This window comes from Falco cherrug, chromosome 3, assembly GCF_023634085.1.
Source record: "Falco cherrug isolate bFalChe1 chromosome 3, bFalChe1.pri, whole genome shotgun sequence".
In the NCBI taxonomy this organism is placed as follows: Eukaryota; Metazoa; Chordata; class Aves; order Falconiformes; family Falconidae; genus Falco; species Falco cherrug.
The window spans coordinates 66,707,819-66,727,328 of record NC_073699.1 but is presented as its reverse complement, the minus strand read 5'-3'; the positions used below and the strand labels follow the sequence as shown (position 1 = coordinate 66,727,328).

Below are 19,510 nucleotides of genomic sequence, written 5' to 3'. Positions count from 1 at the left end.
TGTGTCCCTTATACTCTGGGGTCTTTGGCAAGCTTTTTGATGCTGAGGGCTCAGAGTCTGTATTTATAACTGGTCTTAACTCTTCTAGTTAGTTGCTCATCAAGCTTGACTTTGCTCTTTCTAATTCTGCTTTAACAATTAATTGGCCAACTGTGTAACGCTTTCTAGTTTATCTGGATACACTTCAGGTTTTGAAGCTTGATCTCTCATTTCTAGTAACCTTCATGATGCTACTTAGCCATGTTGGCTTCCTGTAATGCTCCCGGCAAGTCTCTCCTAGTGGGTAACAAATACTACTACTGCCTGAGCAGTACGTCTTCGAAGCCTAAAAGAATTTCACTTTTTACACACACCTTTTACCTTCTTTTACAGAAATGAGAAAGCTTGTTATTTATGCTGTCTTTTAAGTTGGCAGAACTGTGGTGTCTGGTTTTGGCCTTTTCTGAATAGTGTAGGAACAGCTACCAAGAATGTACCCAGCCCAGGGACAGGTGCAGAGCTATTGCCACTTTATGCCCTCTTCGGAGGGAGCACTGGGAGCAAACACAGCAGTTCTGCACAACCTACAATGAATGTTCAAGTGAAAACAGTACAGCTAAGCTGTATCTTACCTGTCCTTATCTTGACCCATGAGCCTTTTAATATATTTTCTCTCCCCTGTCCAGCTGACGAGGGGAGGGACAGAGTGGCTTTGGTGTACAGACAGGGTCAACCCACCACAGCTATCAGCCCAAACCATCCAATTAATTCTTTTAAAGACCCATCATTAGGTTACATTTGGAAAATCAATCTGTTTTGAAACTTATGTCTAACAGAAGAATCAGTTTTGCTTAAGGTGGATCTCCTACACATTGGAGCAAACATTGTCATTGCGCTACATCAGTGGAAGTGCCAATAGTCTAGTACACATCAGTCCTAAACTTCCATACCAATGTAAGATCAGAAGCTGTATTTTTGGCAGTATGAAATTACCTGGGCTCTTTTTCCGAGAAAATATTAACAGGATAATTGCATGCTATTTATTACATATACATTTTTTCTTTCAAAGATACTAAGAGGTTACTGGAACTTAAAGGCTAATTTGTAATTTTATGGTGAAGGCAGGTCTAATGCTTTTTAAGAGACCAAGACTTACATCCACACTCTTTCACTGTTTGCCATGTGACCTTGGTTAAGTCATCTTTGTGTTTCAACTTGCTAGTTTTAATGTAGTATCTAACATTGATATGACATAAAGCTAAAGGTGACTTGATAGAAGACAACAGCACAAGCAGAGAGCCCTGCCCTACTTCAGGATTAGCTAACCTGAAGACTATTGATTGACCTGGGGAGCCGATAATAGTAACTTACAAGACAGAAAGCAAAAAACATACTTGAATATCTTGTTTTCCATCACAGAAGTGATAGTGACAGAGTAAGCAGGGAGAATATCATTAAGTGAATCCTGAATTTTTACCCTTATAAATCCTTGATGCTGACAGAGCTTGTATATCTTGAAGAGTTCTGGGAAAAATGTTACATATTCAGCCAGTTTCACCATTACAACTGAGGCATTTAGCATTTTCAGAATCTGGTCGATACTTAGTTAAATAACTAATGGTTAAACATTTGATTAAGCAGCCAATTTTACACATTTCCAAACCACTAACGTTTAAAGAAAAAACATCACTCTGTCACTTCACACACACTGGAGGTTTTGTGCTCATCTAGAAAAAACAGTGTAATATCTCACCTGCATGCTAGGATTTATAGACACTTTACTGTGCTTTTAGTGTCAAGATCAGATTTTCTTCCCAATACTCACTGCATTGTTTGCAAACTAGACATATCAAAACCACACTCTTCCCAAGTCAGGCAATGCTTCAGATCATGAGAAAGGTATGCCTTACCTTGTGAAAGTTTCTGAAATATGCTGCCTTCTCATCTGGAAATTTTTCTAGCCTCCTGGGTCCTTTACTGGAAGCCTTCTTGAAAACCAACCAACAACGCCTGAAAATCTGCAAACAAAATAAATTAATTACATTATCTTTTCTTTACAAGTGGACAGTATTGCAAATGTATCCAGTTACATAGTTGACTCTGGTAGAAATTTTAAAATGACAACACTTTATTTTAAAAGACTGAAAAATTCAGATTACATCAATTATTTCTACACAAGTAATGCCAATTCATCAATTTATATATACTGATTGTCAGTCCTTTGAAGACTTTTTTTGTTTCAATTACTTTTATACATGCTAAATTTGATGATTCATGGTATGTACGTAAATCCATGAACTTTGAATATGAAAAGCATTATAAAGTTTTCATCAAAGAAAGTACTTTCAATAATCCATGCATTTCTAGCATTCATATTTATATTCCATTTCTAGGAGAGTATTGATAATACTCAGAAACATTCATTGCAGGTTTTAACAGAACACAGTAATCAGCAGTTAATATAAGCTTGTATGCACAGAAAAGAAACCACAAGGTTGAAATAAACACCAATGTGACCACTACTGGACAACAACATCTAGTTCTCTCACTGAGTTCAATAACAAACTTTCATAAAAAAAACCTATGCAGATTATTAAAGTTTGGGAACATGTAATGAAAACAAAAATCCTCCAGAAAGTGCAAACCAAACAATATTATCCTCATCTTTAAATGAGAAACACACTAAATTTTGTTTAAAATGCATTTTTAAGCAACAAGGGTGCTTTATTAGACTATATACTAAGCACTCTGATGGTATTGTCTTAACCAGAAGTTTAAAATCAGGATTGAATTCTCAAATAAGAACACATTTGCAGTTCAAAGAGAAGCAGATTATGGATAATCCTCTAGACTATATTATGCAAGTAAGGGATTAGATATTAATCTAGTTTTATAATCTATGAAAACAGTTTACTTGTTCTCCTCTTCAGTGCTTGCAAAGCTCTATGAACAATACCATACAGAATTTTATGCTATTATTTGAAGGGTATATTGAAAAACAAAAAAAACCCCAATACTAGTTCATGGTTCCATTGGCTGTATGTGGAGAAGAGACTTATTTTTTCAGAAATTATATAAAATTTAAGGACACAAGAAGTATGGTACTGTTTAACTTGGATCACACACATCTCCCATTAAAAAAAAAAAAAAAAAAAATCAAGGAAATATGAGCAGGGAGAGCTAAAATAAGGAATTTTCCCCTCAATGTGATGCTGTCTAAACAAAGTGTAAGCAGCAAATATAGTAGCGTTAAAATAATTAAGCTTAATTAACCACATTCTGATATAATAATACTGGCACTATCCCATTGTGATTATCTCAGATGGATGTTATCAAAGTTAGTGCTTTCTTTTCAAACTTTACAATTGGACTAAGGTGTCAATATGTTCAGTTATGAAGACTGTATACTTCTTAGCAAACATACAAGTTTTAGGCTTTTTCTACTATGGTTGTAAAGTTGCAACTGTACAACCGTACTTCCTATTGCAGAAATTACTTCACCTAACCTGAGGGAAAGAAAATATCATATTTCCTGAAAAAAACAGCATTACACTGTGGGACATCATAAACCCTCTTTATTAGACAGTACTTTCTTCAAATAACAGCTTGGCAGTGTTGCAACTTACTTTACCAAAGCTGCAGCACTGCTCCCAGTTATGTCTTGATTAACCAATTTAACTCCTAACAACATTATGGAGTTCCACATGGAGGTAGAGGATATTCATAATATTTTGACTTTACTAAAAGCGACAGCACCAACTGTCTAAACAGGACATATTTACTCATTTAATAAAAGTGTTGCTTTTAATAATACTCCTGGCTCTTCTGGGATCTAGGTTTTTCTTTAGTCCGTGTGTATTTTCAGTTCATCTCTCTTCCTCTGAGGAAAGCATTTTCCTAAGAAGTACTTTATCAAGGTAAAAGCCGTTCCCTTCATTTCAAATCTTATTGATTTCCTTATTTTCCTTATCTGATCTTAATTGTTTACAGTCCTCAAAGACTTCTCTACAGGTCAATATACTGACCCCATAATCAGTGGTGGTGGGTTTTAGCACAGCACAGAATCCACATTTTACAGATGACCTGAATTTTGGACAGCTGGTGATAAAGTAAAAGAAGTGTTGCGTTAATCGACTAGAAGTTTTTTGAAGGATGGTTGGGGGTTTTTTGGTCTTGTTTCATTAAAAAATATATGGCACAGACATATACACATTATATATGTACATATATGTATATATGACACACCATAATGCAAAGCATCAGTTAGAACCAGTACATCAGAAGTACCCCTAATAAATGAAAAACTATATGCAAAGGCAAGGAGTCAGATTTCATCCCGAGAGGATGGGAACATTTTCCAGATAAAAGGCAATCTAATGTGTACTCCAAAGCAATTCCTTCAGTGGCAAATGAACAGAATCTTCTAAAAGGCAACTTCAGTCTTTTTTCACTGATATCAATCTGGGACAGTGTGGAATTGAGTTCGAGGGTCTGCAGCTAAAATGACAAAATCCAAGAGTGCAGTGTTGACCCTTTTATTAGTGGGTACTTCAAAGTATCCATCGAAGAGGTCTAGATGTGAGTTATCTTTAACGATGCTCCTTAGTAGGCTTTTTCTCAAATTTCAGCACTGGGATGAATTCAATGGCTTCAGCACATAGACTGCAGGAATGAACAGCCCTTGCTTTTAAAGGAGAACACTGAATAGCAAGAGCAGGGAAGTGTAAGTTTTTCCTTTAGATTGTTACTGCTTCATTTTATTGACATCTGTTTTTTCCAGACCTTTAGGGAGGGGAGAGACCTGAAGAATGGAATGGCTCGAAGAGGGCTCCTGGTATGGTATGTACATATAAGGTACATCCCTGCATTTGGATTTTAATTTTTTTTAACCTACTTTTAAAGCTGGTATAAACACATACAGTTCCATTGCATTTCAGCAGCATTTTACCTTATTACACCAACAGACAGTTTGTACCTCAGTGTTTGAAAAAGCATTAGCATATGAATTTACCTATAAATATGAATAAATAGGTGCAGATGTGAGCACACAGTAAACAAACATTTGCCTTTGGTAAGGCACCTCATTGTTATACAGAAGCCTACTCAATTATTCATGAACTGTGAGATACTCTTTTTATCCCTGGCCTACTTTAAGATGCCATTGGCTGTAATCAAAACTTCTGAAAAACTTCTAATGTCCTCAGATAATTGGGGTAGCCATTGTGAAAGAAATCGGCATTAGCCCTTTAACAACAGGGAGAATAAGAACCACTCAGAATATTGTCTTCATAATATTTAGAATTTCCTGTGAGATTTAAGTGTCTGTTTTTCACACACGCATTGTTGAAGAAATGCCAAATATTTGATCATTTAATCAGTTTTACAGTGTTCTTGCATGAGCACTCACTGCTCAGCAACTATGATTTAAAATTTTTCTATCAAGGGCAAACAACACAGTCTAAACCTACGGCATTACTTTTTCTGGAGAATTCAGAAAAACAGCATTAAGTAGATGCTATGTTTAAGTTCCCTTTTATCAAAGTATAAATTACAAGGACTGAAACTTGTTTACTACAAACCTGACAATGATCCTATTGAAATTACTGGCAAAGTCCACGGCATAGCAGAACATCTTTAAACAACTTCTTTCCTCTCTCAGTTTTATAAGATGGGCAAAGCAGAAAAATTATACTCCTCTAGATCCCACTACCTGTGCAACTATGAATCAGTAAGCAGTGGCAGTAACTCAGCACACTTGTGGTCTGCTGAGAACTAATTCAGCTGTCCCTTGCAATATCATAGGGGACATAATTTTCATTACAATGTACAAGTTTGCAAGGGAGAGTAGCCTCTGTTCCTAAGGATGGGCTCTGAGTAGCCTCATTTCGTTAGCAAGAGAAAAGGATTCCAGACCTGGAACAATATAACTTTATCACCCTCAAATGATTTCTGAAGTCTTTCTAGTCAGAAATTTGACTTCCAGTGCTGATCGCTTTCTATTAATCTTTAGAGATCCCTTTTCACATTTTACTTAAAACACTGCAGTAGATCAATTCACGATGAAAATCTCTACATAATCTTTTCTTACCTTCTCTTCTGCTTAATTCACCTCTCAGCCCACCTTTCTAGCATGTTCTTATTTTTTAATATTCTTGATTACTATATGCAGAAGTTTGGCCTCTGAACGGATTGTTATTCTTCATGCTCATATCATACATTCCTGTTTTACTGTTGACAATAAACATGGTTGTTGACAATACATCCATTAAAACATATATTACTGGAAATGTATTGGCTAAATTAGTTTTTTAGAAAGAAAATTTAGAAAGCAACTTTAGAAAGAAAATTGTTTTCCTAAAATAATTGAAAATAATTTGTTTACAGTGGAAATTTAATGTATGATTTTCCATCTTCCAGAGATTTCTAAAGCCTTTTCCTAGTCATTTAAAGTAGATGTTTTAGAAATTAACTTTTCCTTTTATCCACAGTGGTAGCTAACAAAGCTTTGCCAGTCATCACTAATATATAGAGAAAGGATTTTTATTGACAAGTCTTTACACATTATACCAGAAATTCCACCTAACACTCAAAAAAACCCAACCCAGAATAAAAAAAAAAAAAACCCTCATCCATCTTTTTCTTTTTTTCTTTTTTAATGATGCCAAAAAAGAAAGTTACAACACTATAAGCTTTTTTTGCAAACCAATTAAGATGCTGTGAAACCTCCCTACTCCTATCTAAAAGACAGTACAGATGGCAATCACTTTCTTGGGTATATTGGAAAACCTATTTTCTGCCACTAGGTGTAGAAACATTTGTCTCTAGAGAGAAGCAGCAGTGAGTCGGCTCCTAGTTACTAACAGAAATCATCACTGACCAGGACAGGCACCAAAGCATCACTCATGGGGCTTTCCACTAACCCATCAAATGATTCTCTGAGGAAGTAACCTACATAATAATACTCAGTCCTACATTTACATCTTGTTATCTGCAGGAAAGGCTAGTTAATTTCTCCTCCCTGACTTTCCAAGTGCAGTGCTCTCCTGTTAGACATCTGCAGTGTATGCATTAAAAACACTAATACATCAGTATGTTCCAATTTTACTTTACTAGTTATCGCCATTCAAAATAAATACTAGTTTTTATGGGGTATGTGAGAGAAATGCAGTATGTTTTAGCTAAAAAAAAACTTGTCTCAAAATTAAAAAAATGTAGCATTCATAGTCAGAAAAAAAAATAGTTGTCACGGTAATATTTCACATTGTTTTGACACCCACCACTTTTTGATTTTTCTGTACATATTTTGGCAAAGGGAGAAGACATTAGGGGTGAAAACTTACCATTTCAGTGGAGCTACACTTGTCACACATTCAAGGAAAATGTAAGAGAAATTAAAAAGCAGTAAAAAGGCCCAAAAGGAAAACAGGAAGACAAAACCATTCATACCTCAGCTAAAGAGCAAGTTAGAGGATGTAAGCTAATGCTGAGCGAAGTCAATAGAAAAACAAAACAAAACAGAACACCTCACGTTTGCAATCAACCTACTTGAATTACCAATACTGCTTGAAAAAGAAAAAAGCGCAGAGTGTTGTACCAAGGCACACCATCCCTCTCACACTTAGGTTTCTGGGCATCTTTGAAATTAAGGTGCCCTAGAAACAGTGTTTTCTCTGCCTTGAACAGCACTGATTTTGCTGTCTACCTTTTTGAAATACAGTTACCACTGCACCAAGTGGGTGCATTTTGGGTGGCAAATTTGGATCTGCAAGAAGAAGCGAGAGGTAGAACACTACCACACAGCACTGAGCTCCCAAATTAGTGCAGAGTAGCAGGGAATCAAAGCCACCTCCTGTGCCTTTACCACACCACTGGGAACTGGTTTATCTCCCAGCAGCAGAGAAAAGATCCTCCACAGTCAACTGACACCTACCTCCCGAACAGGAGGAGAGGCAAAAATAACCCACAGCCCTGCTCAGAAGCATGGGGTTACTTGCTCCTGTCAGCAGCTCTGGGATGTGGGGCCAGGACTTTACCACAAGATATAATAAGTCTTGGGAGGTTTTTCCTTTTTTTATGGATTCTAACTCCACCTGCTCTTGCTTATTTCAATTTTCTTCAAATATTACCAAAGTATCTACCATAAAGTAATCACAATAGAAGCAAATCTGTTCAAACTGTAAAGCCAGGATTAAAATAACCACAAATACATCCCAAAAAGATCACTAGTAATGCCTTTAACAAAAAATGCTGTCTGAAGGTGTGTTATGAAGGCTATTCAATAGGGAAACATTCCTCATAGATGATAACCTTGTACATACCCTCGAGCTTCCTTTCATCATTCTACTTAGAAATCAAGGTTAAACCTCATGTTTATAAACCTTGTAGCATGACCTTCAGCAACATTATAGAAGACAATTAGGCCAGAGAACATTTTAGTGTCACAGTTCAAATCCCAGAATTTCTGATAGCATTTTTTTACTATTATTATTTTCCAGATTGCAAATTTGCTGACATTTAAAGTTAGGAATAAAAGAAATATAGAAACATCTGCTACAAACTCTTTCATCTCAGATTAGATCAATCCTTGTGGGCTTGATTGCAGTCAGGGAGAATTAGGATGGTTAGAGAGAGATGATTAAGGACAATTCACCCAGTTACAGTATACATAGACGTCATGTTTCTGCTGCTGTAACATACCATTATAGATTCATATAGATGTTTATAATATACTATAATTTATGGTGTTGTAGTCACAGGCTATACATGTAATCCATAAAAAGATTTATTTTATTATTAGAGACTTCTGTGAAATCAAAGCACACCATAGTAATTTTCCAACTATTCCTAAACTAACTAAACTATAGTGTGCATAAACACTTTAGCTAAGGAATCTGAAGTCTTTATTTATTTTTTTCCTGTGTTTAAAAAAAGAGCAAGGGATACATATCTGAAAAGATTTGCATGTTTTAGTCCTATGAAAATCATTATACAATTTTATCAATCCTTAAGCACCCACCACTGTTACTTTGCTTTGAACTGCCAGCAGGGCAACTCAAGGACAGAGGGACGGTCTACACGAATAATGCACTCAGTTTTCATAGCAGCCTGCAGATCAGCGGAATTTATCACTTATATCTGAATTGATCTTATGGCTATTTAAAAAAAATCAGTTCCAGTAGCCATTTTTTGCCTCTCTGCATTTCTGACTCAGTTTTGGCAAGACTACCTTCAGTAATTCTTTTGGAGGAAAATTAATACTGCTTGCGTGAGGTCTGGCCTCAGTAGATGAGAAGAAAAACCTCAAAACAAACCACAATAAAAATTTGGTTGCAACAGTTTTAGCAGGTATCAAGCAGGAAAACCCCAGAACTTGCAATATTTCCAAAGGAATTGTGCCCAAGAAATCTGAAACATTTCACTGAGCTTAAGCTGAATGTGTAGCACCTACTTATGAACAATTATGTAGCTAGAATTTGTACCCAAATCTATATTTATTCCCAAAGGTACTTTTCTAAATGTAATCAGAAAAAAATACCAACAGAGAAACTTATGGTTTTGTTATGCTTTAATAATAAATTTGAGTAACTTCTCAAACTGAACCGGAGTAACTAGCTTACCTAACTCATCTGATATTTTTTTTGATGGAAATACCAATTTTTTACTTACTTTTTATATTTTACTTTTATTAGTTACAAATAAATATAGCCCACTTGAATATGAAAAACTACAAATAATCGATTGATATTCTGCAATGGAAAGCAGTATTTACAGGAAAAAAAGTCGTTACTCCTTTCATTAGTTTTTAATTAAATAACTACATATTGAAATAATGGAAATACCACCGCAGTAAACTTTCTTAATTTTTAACTCTTCCATAGATGAGCTTATTAAGCTGAAATGCAGTCTTTTATACATATTTAGTAGACAGTCATCACTTTGTTCTTGAAAAAGTTAAATTCATTTAGCATACCTACAAGGGAACTCAATGCTGAGAAACAGGCAAGTTAGAGTTATTGAGAGAGATTCTTATTTACATCTTTATAAAACAAAATTCAGACTTTTATACACAATCTGAAATAACACACATTGAAAGATGGTATCTTAAAGATGGGTTCCTTAATATTTTATGTTACGAAGGTGAGGATTTGTGAAAATAAGTGTAACAAAATCAAAACCATGCAACAGAATACCTTAAAATGAAGAAGAGCTGCTGAACAAAAGAGTAACCACAAACATCTGTTCTATACTACCAAGGGACAAAAACTCAAATCATTTTTACAGCTTCAGTTTAGAGGGTTAAAAGCTCAAATTCAGCTTCGGAATCCAAAATTATCCCTCAGGTTTACGTTAGCTAGTATTCTACCACATCTATCCTTACTTTTCTCTACCTTATCACACAGTCTTGGCTGAGGTATCACAGTCCTCAAGACGCTGTTGTTTTGACTCATAAAATAAGTGGAAACAGTGTGCTTTGCATGAGATTTAATATAGCTGAGCACAGCACTAAGTCTAAAGCACTTTCCACAAAGAACAAAAATGTGAGCTGAATATAAGTGCCACTGCATATTTATGAAGGTGTATAATTTCTAACAGCAGTTGATTCTCAAAGTAGAATAGGAAAGTTAGTCCTTTATTCTTGGATGTATTTTGTCATTTCAGCATATATCCAGAAAATCTTGCAAATCCAGCCATACTGATATATATGGATGAAAGCTAACCGTAGTCTATAGGTGCTACTATTAAATGCCTGGTCACAGTCCCAGGCACACACACATGCACAAAGTGTATGCAACATGTTTAAATGCAGTGAGACTAAACAATATATAAATACCAATGTAGAAGAAAAGCCCTTCAAACATACTCTGATACACTGTACTACAGAACAGAGTACAGATTCTAAAAATGGCATTTATCCGTGACATATAATTCTATAAACCTCTGAAGTATCAGGTTGGATGAATCAATTATGTTGGTTTCCTACAAATCAAAAGTATCTTTTTTTATGCAGTTGCATATTCTGCTTAGAATCTTCTTTATGTCTGCTAGATTTTATGGAGAAATTAATCTTATATAGAAAAGAAGGTGTTCTGCAAAATGAAGGCTGCAGTAGGATTCAATCAGGACCTCAGAAATAGTAATGATCAAGAGGATGTCTAACACCAGTGCTGAATTTCTGACATTTGATTATCTGCATTACTGTAACCTATAGGTTAAATCTCCTCCTGCCAAAGAATCATAGTTTTCGCAGATGCTAAACACCTTCATTACATCTTAGCTTTAGCCTAATTGAAGAGGAGGAAGATGAATTAACAGCTTGTGTTAAGTGGAAATAGTTAAAAGCTCAGTTAGCAAGAATCCTCTGCAGCAGGAATAAAATGGATACTAAAATTGAGCACTGTGACGAAATTTTCTGCAGTATTCATACACAGAGCTACCTGGATTTTTTAAAGTAAAAAAACAAAACAAAAATCAAACCAAACACCCAAAAAACCCAATCGTAATTTGCTCTGGGTCTTAAGACTTTAAGAGGAACATGTATACAGACAGATACATACTTCAAATACTTCATTTGCTTTCTGCCACTCTTGTGCTACTTATTTTACAGTATTTCCTGAAAATGTCTGCTCAAAGACATTACCAGTCTGCTATTGATGTACTGTAATAGCAGACTGGTAACATCTTTAAGCAGACATTTTCAGGATGTCTGCATCAATATTGCACTGAATAAACACATAATCCAAACCAAGAAAAGGATGAGAAAACAAACACTTTTACACACAGCTAAGAGGATTTGGAAGAAAAAGCTATAGCCCTTAGCTCTTGCAACTACCAACACCAGTTCTGTTCAGCTTTTGTTGCAACAGCAAATTTTTGACAAAGACAGCTTTTACTCAAAGAAAACTAGCATGAAAGAGCTTCCCTAAGAACTCAAATACAGCTGGTGTGTTACATTCCTAGCCAGGATGTTCTGTGGGGAAATGTGCCACTACAGGGGATTAGAAATGCTGTTGTTACAACCCCAGGGAAATAATGCAGAGGAAAAGCAGATGGTTTCCAAACCCAGACTTCATAAGTCCAAAAGACCACTCTGAATTCCCTCCTCTGTACCTGTGATATGTCTCAAAAAAAGTCTGCCCTGAAGTGTTTTAGTGTTTCACTCCAGGTAAATCCACAGAAGCCATGCCAGTGCTTTAGTATGCTTTGGCTCAGACCCAAATTAGTAATACTCAAGACATCACAGATCAAATACAAATTTCTTTGTTAAGGGAAAGATGATCATCCCACCAAGTTAATAACATTATCTCAGAGGAAGAAAAAACAAACTCAAACCAGCTCCTCCTCCGTCACTTCCACTGATTATTACCAACTTTCCAGAGCTAGTAGGAGATAAGACTGTCCTTTCACAACCATTTCCCATGGGCATTAGAAAATGATTACTCTGCCCAAATGATGCTATTTTTTTTTTTTTTATATTCTCACTAGCTGCATATAAATAGAATACATCTTGATTTTCAGTGTTCTGAGAACCACCTAAGAGCAGGAGTGGGTAGAGAAGAAGAGGAAAAGAAAAAAAAAGGTAGCATTTCTGGTCAAATCAGATAACCTCTGATACCCTATACAGAGTACAAACACCTAACATATTGGTTCAATATTAGCTAACACAAGTCCCTTTTCTCACTTGCAATATTAAAAGTGCATAAAATTGTGTTGCTTATTTCCCCAGACTGCTGAGACGGTCTCAGCTACAAGAGCCGAAGTTATAATACATAGTCTAACATTAAAAAGGAGGGGAGGGTGGGAGGGGGAGAGAGAGAGAGAGAGGGAGGAAGTAAGTGTTGTGTGCTCATTGGTACTAATTCTACCAGAAGCAAGATCTGGCTTTGCAGTATTAACTGGTTAATCCTCACAATTTAGTTGTGATGTCTGAGTGAGAGTTTAAGTGTAAGACTTTAAAAAGTAGGAGACTTGTTACAGATACAGATTTATTATATAGTGATAGCAACGAGTATACTCATAAAACCACTGCAAGTCAGCTTTCTTGCTAAGCAACCCTTCCATGCAAAAAGTCAGTAGAAAACTACAATTAAAAACTAAAATATGCAGATTTTATGGAAAATACCCAGTAGGTTTAATAAAATAATTACCTTTATTAATAGCTACTGAATAAGAACATACTATGAATCATGAACTAAAAAAACTCTGCCAGATTCAGAGACTGTCAGAGAATGGACTAACAACTTTATTATACTTTTTTGTATTAGAATAGTGAAATAAGCAAAGTATTATGACCAATTCTCAGCTTCTTCAAGACAAGAATTTGTGTATATGGTGCCAGTTGACTAGCTCACCAGAGGTACTGTCTTATATATCAAGAGTGCACAGAAAGCGTGTCTTCTTGACCTGTTTGTTTTGTCATGAAGTCATAGGGGAAATTCCCAAATAATTTTCAATATCGTAGAATTAAATGTTCTGATTTGGGGGTGGGGTGGGGGGGAGACACAAGGAAGGAAAACAGTTTTCACTGTAGAATTACATAAATGAACACTCATAATCCCAGGCATACTCACCAAATGATTCAGCATTTAAGGGTTGTTTTTTATATTTACATCACCTGTACATATCAAACAATACATACTGACAGCAGTAGGTAAAACTTCAGTCTCCTCATGTTAGTATATTTTATCACTGATAATAGTATATATTATCACTGATAGATGTATTGATGTATTTATATCATAAATAGGATTCCAAATTCACAGTTATATTTCCAGTATCTCAGAAATTAATCCAAGCAACTCTTTCTATGAGGCCATTAAACTCTTGCCAGTATACAGACACATCTAAGTTCAGTACAGCAGAGCAACAATTTCTACACGTATGCCCTTTTTCTTTTAAAGCCTGCACTTAAAATGACCCCACTTGCATATAAAACAAAATAGAATTTGGTAAGTGTTGGGCATAGATGAATGAAGAGAAATGTGCAAGTCACCGTGCCCTGCTTCCTTCAGTTGCAGAAACAGGTAGAATAGGTGCCTGCCACTTTTTGATCTTCTCTATTCCTCACACTATTTATAACCAATGAGACAGTATAAGTCTGACAGGTCTTTTTGTTGTCCTCATGGTACTGGCTCACCAGAATAGAAATTATTTCCTTCCTGAGGAGTAGCAGAGAAAAAAAAAATGTGGACATTTCACATTCATAATTCTTTTTTCATAGGTGCTCAGTGACTAGTACATAACTATTGTGCTTTGGAGAGCTAGCTTTTATTGTGATTTAATTTATGAGTCTTGTCCCAGCAGAAATTTTAATTCTGGCAGCGAACATCTGCATGAATGGATTTTTGCCTTTGACTCCAAATCACTTGTTTTAGTACATTACCCTATTGGCTTTTGTATTTTTAACATATAATATAAAGAATCTGTCATCACGAAGAGCCATTCAGGTGTGGACAGGGTAGTTCAATGCAGCATTCACAAGTGAACTCACAGCATCAGGTCATAGCAAGACAGCCACTGCGACACAGCAATTAAGGATGCTATACCATCCTACCTTTTGATGGCAGAACCTTTTGTTCTATTTCTCTTTAGAAGGATCCAGCTCTGTTCTTTTCAGATGGCACATAGCATGTGATTTCTCCTTTAGCTCCTCTATCTTTCAAATTAAGAAGTCCCTGCTTCCTAGTGGTTTTTTTTCCTCAGGTTTTCTTAAGTCTGCCCTGCTGGACTTTAAATTAATCTTTCAATGATCACCTTAAATAGGTTCCGTCTTGGTTTATGATGGATTTAAGCTCTAAGACTTCAAATAAAATATTACATAAATGGAGCTGACTCATAATGGAACATTATCCATATTTACAGTGATTTTTTTTTTACTTTTTCACAGAATTCTTCACTCCTCTATTGTTACTTCCGTTATTGCTGCTATTTCTATTGTTGCATATGACAGGAATCCCTTTCTACTAATAACAGTCTCCGTTCTTCTATTATTAGCAGCACAGTAATTGAAGAATATTAGCATTAGTAATTGTCTTGTAGGATATGTTCCAAGAGACATATTGTGCAATGCCATAGAGTCTGTTTATTTCCATCCTACATACATAGCTGAAGTTTCATAATCTTAAGCAAACTTAATTCCACAACACTTACTTTGGGATGAAGTGTTTTAAAATATTTTTCAGATCTTTTTGATGGGATGTCCTCATTTCTGAAGTCTGCAGGAGCATCATTAAAATGTAATCTTGAATGGTATTGGCATTGAAGACAGGAGGTTTATGGGATTTTCATTTTTTCTAAATTTGGTCCTTGCAGAAATTAATAACACAGTTGTTCACCACACAGTTTCCATGTCTTATTTACAGTAAACTTTTCCAGTCATCTTTTGCAGACTAAGAGCTTGCTTTTTAGTTACCTGCATCTCTAAAGGGAATGAGAGCAACATTCCCACTGACCACAGGCAGAAACAAGAAGAGAAGAGAGCAAGTTTGAATTCAAAATACTGTCATTGAGACGGGTGGTCTAAACTACTTTGAACAGTGAATATTTTCCCTGTTTCTTTTCAGAATTTTCTTTCTTGATTATTGCTAACAAAAATCCACAATCAAAAAATAGTAAAATATTAGGAAAATAATACTTCTACAAGATATACCTACACAGATCAATACTAGAGCTGATCTTTTGGACAAACTCTTTCTAGAAGCACAGCAGTATTACTCTTTTTTTATCTAATATATTCCTTGCAAGAATCATTACAATTGTCCTGACAGAATTTGCACAAATTAGTCCACATATATTCAACTTGTCTTTCTGTGCTCTTCCGCATCCAGAAATTATGAGAAAGCCACAATTTTTTATCTTAATCTTTAGTTCTCAAAGTCTTCAAACAACCTCTAGTTACAATTTATGCAATATAAAACCCTTACACCCAAAGAATTTTGCCTAGGACTAACTAAAATATTTTCATTTCCTTTGGATAACCATTCCTTCTTGTCCAGCACAAACTTTGGATTAGACCATGTATCAGGCTTAGTCTTCCAGTCTTAGTGCTTATTTAAAATGGGATTATTTTAAAAGAGAATTTAAAACTTCTTTCCCCTTTCCCCCCTGCCTATAACCAGAAAAGAACAAAAAGTATTTAAAGAAAATAATAAGCCTTTGATGTTTTTCGGTTTTGGCTGGGTTTCTGTTTATTTTTTTGTTTGGGTTTTTTTTTTTTTTTTTTCCCCCTCAGGAAAAGCAAGGCAAACATTACCAAAAAAAAAAAAAAATCCCTCAGTGACCATAAACTAATTCAGTAACAGAACACAACACATACTTAATTCCTTTAAGGTTGTATCTGTTATGTCATTCTGCTTGTCACCGTTCCTTTTAACAACACTACACCACTTCCCCAGAGATGCAAGTCACTTACGTAAGTGGGTGTTTGTTGTCTGTGTGTGTGTTTGCGTATATCTCTACTCAGAAGCTTTACTGGGGAGAATGTATACCCTCAAAATGAAGGCACAGAAGACACCAAAATTAAACTAATTTATAGGCACCCCAAGTGAAAAATTCATTAGCACAGAGGATTTAAGCAAAGTATATGTTATTAAAAAACACACGGACTTCCAAGCTTTGCTGACTGAAGTTCTTCATTTTCAGGGTAGTGCTCTTTCTGATCTTAGAATTGTCATAGAGATGGTGTGTGTCTTATAAGAGAGAGCTTACATTAAGAAATCTGGTTTAGTACCCCTTTCATTACTGCTGCAGAGGATGACTGTAAACTGTGAACAGAAGAAGTTTGATCTGATGGGTGAAATTATTTTAAAGTCACATACTGGTAGTCAACAATCCCACTCAGGGGTGTTGGATTAGTTTACTTCCACGATCCTATGAATATGTGAATTAATGACTAAATGCAACCTTAAATGCTTAAATTTTTTGCAAGTTTAGTTGTATTTTTCTCTGCAAGAATTTCTGAGGAAAAACAACATGGAGAACTCTTTCTCTAAAGATACAGTCTTTTCATTCCTCCCAGTTTTGCCTTTTATTCTCTTTTAAAACTGGATTTTGATGAGGCAGAGCAAAATAGGTGCACAAAGCCTACAAGAGGTTTTGCCACTTGTAGACCCTGGAAGCAGGGCTCTCAAGCAAAGGCAAATGGTTTAAAGGTATCAAAGTACTCTTCTATCAAGGTCTACTTCTGAAACTGTAGAAAGTGTTACTACAGTGTGTTTTTCCCAAGCCAACCTCAGTCTTCACTTTCCCTTCCCCCTCCCCCACTCTCCTGTTACTCAAAAGATTCTCAGAAACAAAACTTTTGTCACTTTTTGGAAGTAGTAGCTTAGGATGGCAGCTCTTTCTCCTTTTAAGATTGCAAAAAGATCTGAAATTCAACTTTCTTCCAAATAAAGGACTTCCTAAAAAGCCTGGGTGCTGCTAACTTTAATAAAAACAAAAAAGTCAATGAACTAAGGTAAGGGTCTTTTAACAATTCTTGTGGCATACTATATAGCTGTAAAATATGATTTCAGTGTCTGTGGATTAAGGTTTAGTAATTTCTAAAGAAAAGTTTAGTGTTGCTTTGTCTAGAGTAAGGATATGTATAATTCCTTTTTTTTAAATCCATCATGCTTTATGCCTCCGAGTTGCATAATTCTCTGACCTCATCTCTTCAGTCTAAACATAGCACAGTTCAAACATGCATGCAAATATCAGGCTCTGAACAAAAGCTGAATAGAAATTAGATTCCAAGCACTGAAATGGTAGTTTCCATTCTTTTGGAAGTATAAAAGGAAAGAAATAACTCCTTATCTGGAATGAGGGTTTTATCCACTACTACAGAAATGTGTGTTCTTACTTTCCACTATACAATGTGCTCAATGTTCACACGTTTTTAAAGTTTTGATCACATCATCAAGATACTTGTATCAAGACATCTCTTGGGAAGTTCAAACATGTACTTTTACTCTTTGTCTAGGATAACCTGTATCCTGCACACATTAAATTTAATAAATTTTAGAGAAGAAATAGTACATGGCAAAGATATGGGGTTTTAAATTAAGGGGGTTTTCTGTAATGAAAATTTTCTCTCCTTTCCCATCTCATCTCTTAAGAGGAGCACTGAGCAAAGTACAGTATTTACAGCCCTGCCATTATTGTAGTAGTGGTTCTGACGACAACATCCAGCATGAAGGTTACATCACAACCTAGGCTACAGAGGCCAGAGGCTCAAAACAGCATTCTGTCGATTTCAGAAAGTTACTTAACACCTTGCAAACTAGAAGTTGACATTTCATTGATCTTAAAATGTTCCTCCACTGTATTTCTAACATTTTCATTACCAATCCAGTAGTCTTCAAGTATCTGAGACTGGTGTGACTCCACAGATGTAAATTATTGCTGGAACAGAAAAGAATCTGCTTCTAACCATTCCAGAAAACTAATTTCCTGTATGTCACCTGCAATTAATGGTAGCTGAATGAATAAGGCAAACAGTTTTGTGTGAAGACACCCAGGATGAATAAGTAGATTTTGATTCTTTCATTTTTCATCTAAATAACTACAAGTACTGCTGAAGGCAAGCACAGCAAGTTGCTTCAAGCGATTGACAGGTTGTCAAGATGCACCAGAAGTGATAAAAAATTTAGAAAAATATTTCCCATTTTCATTTCCTGATAGTAGATTCTTTTAAGAAAATATGACAGTAGTAAATATATAAATAGAGAGATTGGCTATCCTTATTTTCATGTTACCTTACTTCTGTTTTCTTGGTCACATGTAAGTACTCTCCACATCCCAAGGAAGCAACTTTTCACAACTAAATACAAACTGGACAAACTAATTTGACTCCTGAGAATTAAAAAGAAATAAGAACTACATTTTTATCTTGCCTCAATGAAGAATCATTTTTCAGATAGAATGAAATAATTAATGTTTAATCTCCAGAGAAGACTCCCAGATGGTCTGAGTCTGAGAACAGGAGACTTTTGCTAGTGGAAATGGCAGCTCAGTCATCTGAGAGCTGGCACTTCAGCTGTCTTGTTCATGAGCAAGAACTTCACCTCTGGACCTGAAACTTTGCATCTAGTCAAGCAGCAATGACTAAAACATGGAAGAGAAAGAGAGGTCCAAGGAAGTACACTTGTGACCTTGTAAGATGGTCAGCTCCCCACTGTACTTGGAGACAAGCAATTGCTTCTGACCTCATGGCTGAATGCCAGGATGGTTGTCCACAATAAAATGAGCTACCCCAGGAATGACCAATAGATCATCATTATAATTCAGGAAAATTCAGAGGAGAGTTATGACTCAGACACACATTTTGCATTAGAAGTAGCTCTTGTGGCTATAGCGGACAACCCCTAAAAACCATTCATCTCATACATGAACGATCCTGTTCAGACCCACAGGACAGAATTTCCTGCATTGCAGCAAAACAAGCAGAGTGTAAGTCTCAGAAATCACCATTTCCCTTCCCTCTGGCACTGTTTTACAATACTGCCCTCCCCTCAGCAATTTCTTTACTTCATCCTTCCAGACCACGTGAAATAAA

The 19,510-nt window shown here is 35.8% G+C and overlaps 1 protein-coding gene across 1 annotated transcript in view; it reads right to left on the bottom strand.

Annotated features, from left to right (window-relative positions):
- The window catches only part of DOK6 (docking protein 6), a 253,286-nt gene that overhangs the window by 150,432 nt on the left and 83,344 nt on the right, over positions 1-19,510 (bottom strand). Inside the window, exon 2 of the mRNA XM_055706156.1 lies at positions 1,890-1,997. Within this exon, the coding sequence (XP_055562131.1) occupies positions 1,890-1,997 (108 nt within the window). The remainder of the gene's footprint in view (positions 1-1,889; positions 1,998-19,510) is intronic.